Source organism: Cyanistes caeruleus, chromosome 8 (genome assembly GCF_971803275.1).
Source record: "Cyanistes caeruleus chromosome 8, bCyaCae1.hap1.1, whole genome shotgun sequence".
In the NCBI taxonomy this organism is placed as follows: Eukaryota; Metazoa; Chordata; class Aves; order Passeriformes; family Paridae; genus Cyanistes; species Cyanistes caeruleus.
The window spans coordinates 31,794,138-31,808,570 of NC_141708.1; the positions used below are offsets into that span (position 1 = coordinate 31,794,138).

The following is a 14,433-nucleotide window of genomic DNA, read 5'->3' on the forward strand; positions in this document are numbered from 1 at the left end:
CTGTGGGATGTTCTGGGAATTGGTGGAGATTTTGTGGGACATTCCTGTGAATTGGTAGGGTTTTGAAATGATTTAGGGAGTTTTGTGGGACTTCTCTGGAATTTTGTGGGGTTTTTCTGGAATTGTGTGAGATTCTGAGGAGACTTGAAGAATTTTGAGGAATTTGTTTTAGATTTTGTGGGAATTTGTGTAGATTCTGTGGGATTTTACTGGAATTTGGTGGGCCTTTTCAAGGACGTTCTGTGGTTTTGAGGAGACTTGAAGAATTTTGAGGAATTTTTCTTAGATTTTGTGGAAACTTGTGGAGGTTTTGTGTGATTTTTGTGGGATTTTGTGGGATATTGAGGCGATTTAGGGATCTTGAGGGATTTTTCATGTATTTTGTGGGAATTTGTGGAGATTTGGTGGGATATTTTTCTAGAATTTGGTCGTGTTTTGAGAAGATTTAGGGAATTTTGTGTGATTTTTCTGGGATTTTGTTGGATATTGAGGAGATTTTGTGGGATGTTTCTGGAATTTGGTGGGGCTTTTCTGGAATTTGGTGAGATTCTGTCGAGAACTGACGAATTATCAGGGATTTTTCATGTATTCTGTGGGAATTTGTGGAGATTCGGTGGGATTTTTGTGGATTTTGGCCGTGTTTTGAGAAGATTTAGGGAATTTTGTGTGATTTTTCTGGGATTTTGTTGGGTATTGAGGACATTTTGTGGGATGTTTCTGGAATTTGGTGGGGCTTTTCAAGAATTTTGTGGTATTTTGAAAAGATTTAGAGAATTTTGTGGTGTTTTTTCTTGAATTTTGTGGGAAACTGTGCTGTTTTTATGGGGTGTTTCTGGAATTTGGTCAAGTTTTCAGAAGATTTAGGGATTTTTATGGGATGTTCTGGGAATTGGTGGAGATTTTGTGGGACATTCCTGTGAATTGGTAGGGTTTTGAAATGATTTAGGTAGTTTTGTGGGACTTCTCTGGAAATTGGAGAGGTTTTTCAGGAATTGTGTGGGATTCTGAGGAGACTTGAAGAATTTTGAGGAATTTGTTTTAGATTTTTGTGGGAATTTGTGGTGATTCTGTGGGATTTTACTGGAATTTGGTGGGCCTTTTCCAGGACGTTGTGTGGTTTTGAGGAGACTTGAAGAATTTTGAGGAATTTTTCTTAGATTTTGTGGAAACTTGTGGAGGTTTTGTGTGATTTTTGTGGAATTATGCGGGATATTGAGGTGATTTACGGATCTTGAGGGATTTTTCATGTATTTTGTGGGAATTTGTGGAGATTTGGTGGGATATTTTTCTAGAATTTGGCCGTGTTTTGAGAAGATTTAGGGAATTTGGTGGGATTATTCTTGGAATTTTGTTGGATATTGAGGAGATTTTGTGGGTGGTTTGTGGAACTTTGAGGGACTTTTCTGGAATTTGGTGAGATTCTGTAGAGAACTGACAAATTATCAGGGATTTTTCATGTATTCTGTGGGAATTTGTGGAGATTCTGTGGGATTTTTGTGGATTTTGGCCGTGTTTTGAGAAGATTTAGGGAATTTTGTGGGACTTTTCTGGGATTTTGTTGGGTATTGAGGACATTTTGTGGGATGTTTCTGGAATTTGGTGGGGCTTTTCAAGAATTTTGTGGTATTTTGAAAAGATTTAGGGAATTTTGTGGTGTTTTTCCTTGAATTTTGTGGGAAACTGTGCTGTTTTTATGGGGCGTTTCTGGAATTTGGTCGAGTTTTCAGAAGATTTAGGGATTTTTGTGAGATTTTTGTGGGATGTTCTGGGAATTGGTGGAGATTTTGTGGGACATTCCTGTGAATTGGTAGGGTTTTGAAATGATTTAGGGAGTTTTGTGGGACTTCTCTGGAATTTTGTGGGGTTTTTCTGGAATTGTGTGGTTTTGAGGAGACTTGAAGAATTTTGAGGAATTTCTCTTAGATTTTGTGGAAACTTGTGGAGGTTTTGTGGGATTTTTGTGGGATTTTGGGGGATATTGAGGCGATTTAGGGATCTTGAGGGATTTTTCATGTATTTTGTGGGAATTTGTGGAGATTTGGTGGGATTTTTGTGGATTTTGGCCGTGTTTTGAGTCCCCTCAAAACCACACGAAGTCCTTGAAAAGGTCCACCAAATTCCAGAAAAATCCCACCGAATCTCCACAAATTCCCACAGAATACATGAAAAATCCCTGATAATTCGTCAGTTCTCTACAGAATCTCACCAAATTCCAGAAAAGTCCCTCGAAGTTCCACAAACATCCCAAAAAATCTCCCAATATCCAACAAAATTCCAGGAAAAGTCCCACAAAATTCCCTAAATCTTCTCAAAACACGACCAAATTCTAGAAAAATATCCCACCAAATTCCACAAATTCCCACAAAATACATGAAAAATCCCTCAAGATCTCTAAATCGCCTCAATATCCCACAAAATCACACAAAAATCCCACAAAACCTCCACAAGTTTCCACAAAATCTAAGAAAAATTCCTCAAAATACTTCAACTCTCCTCAAAACTACACAAAGTCCTTGAAAAAAACCACCAAATTCCAGTAAAATACCACAGAATCTCACAAATTCCCACAAAATCTAAAACAAGTTCCTCAAAATTCTTCAAGTTTCCTCAGAATCCCACACAATTCCATAAAAAACACACAAAATTCCAGAGAAGTCCCACAAAACTCCCTAAATCATTTCAAAACCCTACCAATTCACAGGAATGTCCCACAAAATCTCCACCAATTCCCAGAACATCCCACAAAAATCTCACAAAAATCCCTAAATCTTCTGAAAACTCGACCAAATTCCAGAAACGCCCCATAAAATCAGCACAGTTTCCCACAAAATTCAAGAAAAAACACCACAAAATTCCCTAAACCTTTTCAAAATACCACGAAATTCTGAGAAGCCCCACCAAATTCCAGAAACATCCCACAAAATGTCCTCAATACCCAACAAAATCCCAGAAAAGTCACACAAAATTCCCTAAATCTTTTCAAAACATGGCCAAAATCCACAAAAATCCAACCGAATCTCCACAAATTCCCACAGAATACATGAAAAATCCCTGATAATTTGTCAGTTCTCTACAGAATCTCACCAAATTCCAGAAAAGTCCCTCAAAGTTCCACAAACATCCCACAAAATCTCCTCAATATACCACAAAATTCAAGAAAAATCCCACAAAATTCCCCAAAACTTCTCAAAACACGACCAAATTCTAGAAAAATATCCCACCAAATCTCCACAAATTCCCAAAAAATACATGAAAAATCCCTCAAGATCCCTAAATCGCCTCAATGTCGCACAAAATCACACAAAAATCACACAAAACCTCCACAAGTTTCCACAAAATCTAAGAGAAATTCCTCAAAATTCTTCAAGTCTCCTCAAAACCACACAATTCCAGAAAAACCCCACAAAATTCCAGAGAAGTCCCACAAAACTCCCTAAATCATTTCAAAACCCTACCAATTCACAGGAATGTCCCACAAAATCTCCACCAATTCCCAGAACATCCCACAAAAATCTCACAAAAATCCCTAAATCTTCTGAAAACTCGACCAAATTCCAGAAACGCCCCATAAAATCAGCACAGTTTCCCACAAAATTCAAGATAAAACACCACAAAATTCCCTAAATCTTTTCAAAATACCACAAAATTCTTGAAAAGCCCCACCAAATTCCAGAAACATCCCACAAAATGTCCTCAATACCCAACAAAATCCCAGAAAAGTCCCACAAAATTCCCTAAATCTTCTCAAAACACGGCCAAAATCCACAAAAATCCCACCAAATCTCCACAAATTCCCACAGAATACATGAAAAATCCCTGATAATTTGTCAGTTCTCTACAGAATCTCACCAAATTCCAGAAAAGTCCCTCAAAGTTCCACAAACATCCCACAAAATCTCCCTAATATCCAACAAAATTCCAGGAAAAATCCCACAAAATTCCCTAAATCTTCTCAAAACACGACCGAAATCCACAAAAATATCCCACCGAATCTCCACAAATTCCCACAGAATACATGAAAAATCCCTGATAATTCTTCAGTTCTCTACAGAATCTCAAGGACTTCTTTTCAGAGTGCTTTTCAAATATTCAAGATTTGTTTTGAAAACAGAAAAAAACCCCACTGATTTGTATGTGGTATTTACAATAAACTGATTGAGTGGCAGCAACATTATGTACACATTTGAAACTGTTGCCATTAAAAAAGGGAAATGATGAAATTTAGTTTCAAGCCTTCTCTGAAGTTATTTTTGTAATGTGAGTTAGATCCTTAGTGCATGCAATAGTGGTGGGAGGGAGAGGGGGAAGTTGCAATGTCCGTGGATGATTAGGATTCTTTTTAAAAATGCCGCCATCTGTGTTAATAAAATGTACATACTTTTGTTTTGCTTAGAAACCCTGAAAATGGCATTCATGTGGGCATATTTCATGGCTGGGGCTCTCTAAGATATGAAATAGTTTGCAAAATACTGATCCTCAGCACCATTCATCAGAGGATCCAAACATGCATTAGCTCTTCAAATTAATTGGTGTTGAGAATCTTGCTTAAAACTTCCACAGCAACACTTTCTGTGTGAGGTCTGCCGGGGAAAAAGTTTGCAGAATCATATCTCTTACTTTTCACAATTCAATAAAAGTCCTGCAGAGAATCAGGTATGAATGATCTTATATTAATTATCATGTTCAGCTTTACCTTTGAGACCTGTCACACTGGAATTTAAAATTCATCTCTAAGTATGTGATAGGGAAAAAAAAAGTTATGCATTACCTTATGGATGTTTCCCACTGAAACACGTCCTTGTTCCTTAACTATTTAAATTGACTTCACTTGGGTTCTGTTTTTATTCTTGGGTTTACTATGTTTTAATGGTTACAGGGCTATTAAACTGTGAAATAGCTGTGACCTCCATTTTCCTTTTTTGATCTCATCCATGGAGATAACAAAAGCCGGGTCAGCTCTACTGAAAGAACGTTGACCCTGCAGAGATGCTGAATCCAGGCTCTCCGGCTCCATCTTCTGGTACAAAGGTACCTAAGAAAGCAGTACTCCCCTAGGTAATTTTACCTGCCATAATGTCTTTAATATAGTACAGGATTCCAGCAAAAATGAGATTATTCATAATGTATGACAAGATCTGAGTTGGTGCTTACTCCATTGAAAGACAATAATTTGCTCTCCTCATTTCTCACAGATTTTCCCCATTTCTTCTAATCCCCAAGATATGATGGAATTAGTCTCAAAGATGCTTCCATCTACAGGGACTAGATAAAAATAATTTTGGAATTATATTCAAGATTGAAACAGACTCAAAATAAACCTTAAAATCTTCTGGGATTCACTTACTACAGATGTCATGTAACATGCACAGAGTTTGAACAAATCATTCCAATCCGCACAGGAATAACAGAACCAACCCAAAACCAAATCCTTGACCCCTTAGAATTTAAAATTTCACAGAATTTCTATGGGTTTAGATACATAACTCACATTACAATGAACACTAAGAACAAAACTCTAGAAACCTTTTTCTTGTATATATAAATGCTGAATAATCTAAACTATTCCAGTGCTAAAACAACTCCGTTTTAAGCAAAATTTAAACTAAAACACAGGAAAAAGCAAATCACGTTGTTAAATCTGGTCCAAACCCACCTTGTTCAAGCAGTGTGTTACTTATGGTCTCTTCAAGATTAGGGAGTGCTTTAAGCTGCTGCTGTTCACACTAATACTTGCTTGAAGAACTTGAGCTCAAAAAAGCCAAAGGAGATTGCCCTCAATGCACAAACAGCTCCACTGTGCATGGCTTTCTGACACAAAAGCCAAGGAAATATTAATCCCCAGGTTTTTCAGGATCAGTAAAATTTGGGTCCTTAAAAATTGCAGTCTTGGAGATTAACTTAGGAATTTAGATTTCTGTTAGTCATTTTAAATATTTATGATGTTTAGAAGCACTTGTAACAGGCACCAGTATCACAATATTCCACTACTGCTGCAGCTTCATTTTTTTCTGATATTTATAATTATTCATGATAGGCACCAGAATCACAATATTCCAGTATTGCTGCTACTGCCAAGTTCATTTTAGCAAAGTCAAAGCACTGAACTGTGCTGAACTACACTATTTGGTTCAGAGTTTTCCAAGATGTACAGGAAGAGACTGTATCTGAAGGATAGTTCACCCCATAGTTTCAACTCTTATGTGCCTGCCCAAATGATTGTCACGTGAGCTACAGGAATGGCTGCGAGACTGAAAGAGGAAATGCAAGTGGCTCTCTTACCTGCCTCAGAAAAATTCTTTGTGCTTTGAGGTTTTTGAGTGAAGAACGGCATTGAAGATCACAAAGAGCAGTGATTACTTGATTAGTCCAGGCAGATGTCTACATATTCATTTTTCTGGAATGGAGAATACAGAGTTCTGTAATTCTAAAACTGGATTTCAAGGGGGCAAGGGAGAGCAGAGTTGGCAATATTTTCCATTTGAATAAAGCTTCCATCATTATTTCAAATTACAAAAAAATGATCATTCTTTAGTTATGGCTTCTTACTGTGTGACAATGGAAAAAGCTAGCACAGTAAACCATTTGCAATCAAAAAAATGTAACAGGGAAAACTTATGGAGAGTAACAATAAAAGCACATTAAACAATGGGTGAATGCTTCAATGGAACTTAAAGGAAGAAAGCTTTTAAAAATTTTCTTCTAACATTTACTGTACAGTCACACCAAATGTGAAGATTTTAAGTTCTAGGAAGTTTTGTTGCTCCCTGCTTTCTTCTAGTTTACTGCACAGTGCATTATTTACATAAAACAGAATTTCTTCTGTGGGAAAGGCTTGCATGGTACTTCAAAGCCTGAATAAATCAGGGACTGCAGCTTGAACTAACAAAAAAATCATCCAAAAAATTCCTTTCAATATCTGCATTGTATTACCTTATCATGCTACCTGTCTAGCTGAGTTATTCAGGTATCCACACCAGAAATGACAGACAATGTCTCTCTATGATGATGTGATGTTACTTCAAATGAAAAAAAACAATAAATAAAAATCACAGATTAATTTCCCATACAAATGATGACTCACTACTCCCAAATCCTTCCTTATAGCAGGATGCTCACTTCAGTCTGGAAGTCTTCATGTTGCAGCCTGCAGGAATCAGCTTATTTCCTGTCAAGGGCTGGAAAGCCTTACAGGAACTGGTTTTGGTTGAAGAACTTCTCCAAGGTGCTTACCTGTGGGACTTATCCAGGTAAGGGATGTTAGCTCCCTCTTCTTTGAGGTTCAGTGTCCAGCCACTCCTACTGCTGGTAAGAAGAACAGAAGAAACATCTGCCCATAGCAAGGACTGCACTGGTGGGCAAAGTCCAAATTCCATCCTTCAGGGAAAAAGAAACAAAGACTGAGGAATTCATGTCTGTTCAAAATTTCATCCTTGACTACTGAAAGCATTGGAAGCACATGTGTATGTTTAAAAATGGAATTGTCCTCATTTAAGAATAAAAATAATTTCATCCCATCACCATTTTTCTTGGTCCAATCCTGAACTGCAGATCCAAACAGCTGAGAAAGCATGGAATAGTCTGCTGGACAGCATTAAAATGAGCAACTCCTGTATCTTCCTAAGATAAGAACACAAATCACAAAGAAAGGCACTCTGAGAAAAAATTTCTTAGAGGAAGACCTCAATTATTTTCCAGCAAGGCAGGTAATATGCATTTGGCTATTTGTTAGAAAAAAAACCAAAAAACAAACCTGTTTTTATACAAGATTTTACTCATATATTAACTATCACATATTTTGCAAAACAAAAAGAGACCACAGCAAAGTAAAATCCCAATTTTTTCCTATATTTAAGCTGTGATAGTATGTCTGAAATGGGAATCCAGAGCCTCACCAGATTAATATCACCACTTGGACCAGAGAATTTGCCATATCCACTTCTTCTGGTTTCGTTCAGTTGGAGCTTCTGTTTGTACAGTGATGATGGCTCTTGAACATTCTGGGATTTAAAGTAGTCCCTGAAGAGATGGCTGACAAAAATATGATGTTACTTTTAAGATGCTTTTTAATTATTTCTACCCTCATCCAGAACCTGCAAACATCTGATCTCCTTCACTATGCTCCAAGCTCATTAAAACTGGAACGCTAAATAAGAATATTCAAAATATTTTGTTTTGCATTGCTAAAGGCACCACTGCAGGTACTTGACTCATCCTTCAGACTGTAAATAAATAAATGAAGTCTAGGACAGGTCAAATAAAGACACTATGTTTTCTGTGTTTTGTTGGGGTTGGTTTTAGAAGACTTAGGAGATTTGAAACAGGTCTTTTATTAAGGAATTGTTCCTAAGGGACTTGACTTACAGAAATTAATTTATACTTGGCAGTGCATTTGATTGATTGCAGTTCCTTTTTTTCAAATACAAACCAGCATTTTCACTACCAGGTGTGGTGGTTGGAAATGTTGGGACTGTAGAACACTGCAAGGCTAATTTCTCCTCCAGTCTCCATCATTTTTATGTAGCTCAGCATTTTCTCATCCTTACTGAGATCTGCTGCAAATTTAAAATACCCTAACAGGGCTGAGAGAGTATTGCAACAGTGTTTATCTAGTGTATCATTACAGTTCTTGTTACCCTAATTCCACAGTTCTGAGCAACAACTCTCATTTTATGGGCAGGTAATTGAGCTCTATGATACATGAATTGATTTGCAGGGGAAATACATTAAAACCTGGCTGGAAAAGAAAATTATTCAGGATCTTCACTCTGATTGCCTTTTACAGCTACCACTCTAGGACCACTGAAAGAGCTTACTTTAGCTCATGTCAATGAAGCTACAATTCAGTGTTTGTCAAAAAAATGTTCACATTCTAAAATGAAGGTTACTGTGGTTTCCTGAGTTATAAAGGCAGAATTAAAGATTACTGCAGATTCTTAGATCAGGACCACTTCCCAGCTCAAGAACTATTTAGTGGGAAGAGCCAAGGCAAAAGGCAGCATTCAAGCAAGTGTTGCTGATCAAGTGAGTTATGGGTTCTACATGAAAATGTTAGCAAGGGTGATCCAGTCAGATCTCATGTCTGCCTGTGGTTCAGCACTGCAGCTGCTAACACCCAGAGCACCAGATCCAATCACTCCTGAGGAGCAGGTTTGTTCAAGCAGGCACTGTTGTTTCAGGACCAGTGAAAGACAGGACAGAGACAAAATTGATAGTACTCCCTCAGTGCAAACAGAACTTGCCCTGCGACAAATTTGCTCCTCTCTGGCCCTACTTTTAACATCCCTGCTCTCAAATTCCTATTTTTAGCAGCTTCTCATAAAAGGCATTCTTACTCAGAGAAGTGAATGTTAGAAGTGTTCATTTGAATGAAGCAAACAATTAAGCAACATCTTCCCTAAAGTGATTTTGTAAAAGTTATGGTTTAGTTTTCTTCCTAATTGCTTGGAAAAATCGGATTGGCGCAGGAAATGGGAAGGGTTGGCTAAAAGGAGTCAGCTGATGGGAAGCAGCCAGTAACTCCTGCTGCTGCTGACCTGCTGCAACTCCCAGGTAAGAGGACAAGTGCCTCATTTGTAATCAAGTCTATATAAAACACAAAAGAGGCAGAAGGACAAACCTGGTTCATAAAGGCAGCAGTCTGTGACCAAAAGCAGCAGAGCCAGCAGCCAGTGTTTCACTCCTGATGAGAGCCCACTTGCAAAAGTTCCACTTGAGTACCTGCTGCAGAGCAGAGGCTGTTCTTCATTGATGTGTCAAACCATGACAGCCATACTTCTGTTGCTATTCAAAGAACAGGGATAAACTCCGGGGTTTGTTAGGTTTTAAATAGTTTCCAATTTCAGGCCTAATAGAAGGCAAAATGGAAAATATCACATGTAATAGGACTTAAAAATAGAAATATGGAAGAACACAATGTTATACTCATGTTACCTATTACTTTTTTCAGCTGAGCAAAGTCTTCACAAACACTATAAATACATATCTTTTTCCCCCAATGAAAATAATAATAAAAAAATCTGTCTTGTAACCTGAAAGAAAAGAGATAAAACCAAAGCAAACCTGATTCTTGTAAACAGAAAATGTTGCTTAAAAATTGAGTTTGGGGAGCATAAATATTTAATTGCCTTGAGCATGTCTTAGGAATTCACATTTACTCAAAATAGTGTCAAGAGCAAACAAAACTGCAAAACAATCTCTTTTAGTAGGAAATACCTTGTGAGAATCAAGTGTTTTCTTATCATCTTTCACTGTTTCACTTGATGTCTGAATCTTCTAACTCCAACTCCTAGAACAGCATCAGTGGGGGAGAGAGACAATGAACACTCCTTCTGTTATTTGACTGACTGCAAGGTTTTGACATGTAGAGTATTAATAAAAATAATTTATTCTCACAGGGTTTTGTCAGAATAACAAGCTGGTAGCTTTAAATATGGTTAAGAAAATTTTATGTATGTTAGGAAAAAACAAACAAAAAGAAACATTTGCAGTAGTAGGACAAAACCATCATAAAAAAGGTATATAGCAGATATACATATTTATATTCATATATATATATCTCCAATTTCCCAAAGCATTGCTCTAAGAATTAGACAAAACTGGCTACAAAATTCAGATTTTTTAGGTTATTTATTGACTGTAAAGTGAATCCTGACTGACAATAAATATCACTGGGGAACATTAATTATTAAATATACATTGTCCAATCTTTAACAAATCAACTTTAGTAAGAACAGTTTTAAATCTAAAAATAAAAACAATTTCCAAGACACTTATTTTAAGTAATTGCACTAAGAAATAGTAAGACCTTATATATAGTTAAATGACTAGCAGCCAACTCACATCATCATAGTAAGAATAATATATATGTACTGCAATTTTAAGTGTTATGACTTCAAGAACTTGTAGTAATAACCAAGCATTACTTGCTAAATAACACAAAATTTGTCTGATTAAGTCTGTTTAAAAGAATATGCAATGGGAATAACTAAGAGCTGAAATTAATGGTGTTAGCTTGTAAAGACAGAAATTTACTTCTTACAAGTAGGAAAACATGCAATATATTCCTATACTTAACACATGTTCGTAGTACAGACATTCCTGTTAATAAATTTCAGGTTAAAATTGACAAATGTGACATGTTCTACTATATGGAATTTCTTCAAGTGACTGTTGTTCCATCGGACAACACAAACTAAAAAATGTCCTGCCTCTCAGAAATATTATTCTGTTTCTACTCTTTACTTTATTTTTTTATTTTTTTTTTTCACTTTTAGAAAAACACAGATTTTTTTTTTTTTAGTATTAGAAAAATATAGGACAAAAACAAGGCTTAAGTTTTAGATAGGGAAGAGAGAATAAGGAGATGCTTTATAAGCTGAAATATTTTTCTCTTAAAGCTATGGAGATGGACAACCATGTTCTGAAAAAAACTCCTTTAATTCATGACAGAGTATATTGGGAAGCATGGAGTGTTCAAAGTGTGGATTTTGAGTAAAAAGTAGAGTAATTGTGATACAGTGAGGCGCTGGAACAGAGTGGAGTGAAGATTTGAGGCCTTGAGGGCAATGAGAAAACTGTTTTCCTGCGAAGCTCACAGAGACAGATGAAGAGGACTCATGGCCCATACACACCTCAGAGTGATGTGAAATGGGAGGAGTGAACTCATGGCAGATTTCCGGGCAGCTGGCATCAAACAAATAGAAAACTATAACAGAAATATTTTTCTTGTGAGAAACCCCATAGATTAGCAGAAGAAGATTTCTGTTTCTATACAAACACTGATAAAGAGACTCTAGCAAGAATTGGGACTGTTTTAAACACCAAAGTTCCAAAGTCTTTTGTCTCTATCTTGTCATGTGAACAAGGGAATGCTGGGTAGTGCGGGATAAAAGGGTTTTCTGAAAGTTTATTCTGGTGTTCTTATTCTTGTAGTTTTGTGAATAAACTTTCTTTATTCCTTTTAAGTTTTAAGCCTGTTTTGCTCTTGCTCTAATCCATATCTCACAGCAAGAAATAAGTAAGTTTTCTAGTATTTTTTCAGTTACTGCTTTAAAACCACGACAACTGTGTTTTCACCATCACGTCAGGTCAGCTCTTGGACTCACAGCTCACCGCAGACCTCGAAACAGGAGGCAAAGATCTGCACCACTTGGCCTTTCAGAACTTCTCACCCATCTATGACCTTTTTGGGGCCAGCTTCACAAAATGAGGGGGAAGCCATTCCAAAGAACACGACCAAGGAAATCACACAGCACTCGGGATTTGTTCCAGGCATCAAATTTTTAATGGATGATGTGAAGTAACACCGAAGCAATTCCTGTCCACAGAAAAAAAGATTTCAAATGGTTTTGTCTCAAGGACAATCACTGGAGGTTGAAAGTTTCTGGGGCTGAAAGTTACATGAGGTCCTCAACACTGAGCAATCAATATCCCCACAGTCTAAACTGTGAAATTACTACCTGGGCAAGGAGAACATTTTCAGGATTTGCAACTCATCTCAAAGCCTCAGTAGAACTCAACCAGCAGAATTCCCCTGAGATGGCACTGTGCTCTGGAAGCCCTCAAATACTCACTAAAACAGACTTGACTTTCACTAGGACAGCTGCTCATGAAAATCTGGGGTAAAACCTATGGGAAGTGGCCATGTGCACGCATATTCCTTCTTCCCACAGCAGGCACAATCAAATCCTCCTTTGAATGGCCTCCAAGTTGAGCAGCACTCATTGGCACAGCCTCTTCTCCCACAGACAGGCCAGCGAGCAACACGGCAGCGCCAGCCAGGTGGGCAAGGACAAGAGAGAGCAGATGCCAACAAGGCTTGGAAGCTGGGCCAAGGGAGGTTTACGCTGGCCATTGGGAAGAACTTGTGCCCAGCGTGGGCCATCAGATACTGCAATGGCCTGACAGGGGCTGCTGGAGTCATCACTGTGGCACGGGTGCAAGGCAAGCCAGGCCGCAGCGCTCGGGCCCCGCTCTGCTGGCCATGCTTGCCGCCATGGCTCCCAGCTTGGACTCAACATTCTCTCAGGGCTCTCTGCAGCCAGGGCGTTCTGTGCTTCTGTGACATCACAGCCTCTGGGGACGGCACGCTGGCTGGCAACTGTCCCCAGCTGTTGCTGCGCCCCAGTGCCCAGGCACAGCTGCTCGCAGAGAGACGCCCAGAGCCTCGGTGCTGCTGGCAGAGCACTATGGCTGCTCACGGCTCCTCCGCGCTGCTGCAGCTTTACGTGCTGCTGCTCTTGGCTCATCCCCTCGACCCTGTGAGCAAACCTGAGCGCAGCACGGATGCCTCTCCTCTGCTTCTGGAGGATTGTCATCTGGACGAGTCGGACACTGAGCGCATCCGGTGGGCGGCAAGGACATTCCTGCTCATCGACCTGCTCATCATAGGAATGGCCATGGGATGGTCGCTCGGAAAAAGAATTCAGAGACGCTGGCGAGAGGTGAGGAGGGGGGTGGGGGGTCAGGGGCAGGTGGGATGGGGCAGACCTTGAGGGCTTCTTGGGCACCCTTTGGCCAATGCCCTGCGGCAGAAGGGGCCTGAGCTCCTGGCTGGGGAATGCGGCCCAGGGGCTGAGCTCCATGGACAGCACCAAGCAGAGGCGGCAGAGCTCTGCCTGCTGCAGCCTCTTCCCCGGGCCAGCCCAGCCCAACTGGGCCCGAGTCTCTGTCTCCCAGGCCAAAGGCAGCCCCACAGGTGCCGGCCCCGCTCTGCCCCTCTGCCTCTTCCATGGGGATCCCTGTGCTTTGCCTTGCAGCGGAATCTCCAGAGCCCTTCGGGCCGTGCGGGGCCCCGCCGCCATCGAAGACAGGGCTGTCCCACGGAGCTGATGCAGCTGCTGATGGACAACCGCGACCTGATGCGGCTGCTCCTTCGCGACAGCCCTCAACCAACCACCAAGATGGCGGCAAAAGAGGGCAGTGACAGGAGACTCCGCACCTCCCCACAGCTCTGACCTCCAGCGTCGTGCTCCAGCTACAGAACCTTACGGGGAACGGGTGACCAGTGCCCAGCCCAGGCACTGCGACGTTCCCCACCTTACAAGTTAGCCACACTCCTGTTGTTGTTCGATTCCCCACCACGTTTCCCCCAAGAAGTTGACCTTTCCCTTAGTGTTCAGTTCTAAACAGTTGAAGCATTGAAGTTTCTTAGCCTTAAGATTCTTACCCCATAGTCTTCTAGTAACATTGGATTGTAGATTTTAGAAGTAGTCAAGTGAATAAAGTTCACGTTTTCTACACGTTGCTGTGTCATTTTCTTGAGGTTGCACCTGAGACCTGGGGACTCCTTGAGAGATGGCTTTGCATGGCAGCTCCAGACTGCCTGCAATGGAGAGCCCCAGTGCCCCAGCAGGCTTTGCAAGAGCACGGAGGGCAGCGGGAAAGAAGAAGGTGGCCAATATTCACCTGCCTCCACCTTCCAAGGAAGCTTGC

At 39.9% G+C, this 14,433-nt stretch overlaps 1 protein-coding gene and 1 long non-coding RNA gene across 3 annotated transcripts; one reads left to right on the forward strand and one right to left on the reverse strand.

Annotated features, from left to right (window-relative positions):
- Nucleotides 1-5,154: 5,154 nt before the first annotated feature.
- Nucleotides 5,155-7,289, reverse strand: LOC147651977 (uncharacterized). Of its 2 annotated transcripts, none has more exons than XR_015289851.1 (3): nucleotides 7,231-7,289; nucleotides 5,654-6,394; nucleotides 5,155-5,262 (listed from the first exon to the last, which is right to left on the reverse strand). It is a non-coding gene; the product is annotated as an uncharacterized LOC147651977 (long non-coding RNA). The 2 variants fall into 2 exon arrangements; XR_015289852.1 differs by lacking the exon at nucleotides 5,155-5,262 and having other exon boundaries at nucleotides 5,334-5,808; nucleotides 6,280-6,394.
- Nucleotides 7,290-13,163: 5,874 nt separating this feature from the next.
- LOC147651978 (uncharacterized) lies at nucleotides 13,164-14,212 on the forward strand. Its single transcript, XM_086900377.1, has 2 exons — nucleotides 13,164-13,442; nucleotides 13,758-14,212. Exons 1-2 carry the CDS (start codon nucleotides 13,188-13,190, stop codon nucleotides 13,953-13,955), a joined length of 453 nt encoding a protein of 150 aa, XP_086756503.1. The 5' UTR covers nucleotides 13,164-13,187; the 3' UTR covers nucleotides 13,956-14,212.
- Nucleotides 14,213-14,433: the final 221 nt, after the last annotated feature.

Bases quoted from the DNA above. Each gene is read 5' to 3' on its own strand.
- LOC147651978 (XM_086900377.1), top strand. From the start codon at position 13,188: ATGGCTGCTCACGGCTCCTCCGCGCTGCTGCAGCTTTACGTGCTGCTG. The intron at 13,443-13,757 runs GTGAGGAGGGGG...TTTGCCTTGCAG, and splicing joins TTCAGAGACGCTGGCGAGAG to CGGAATCTCCAGAGCCCTTC.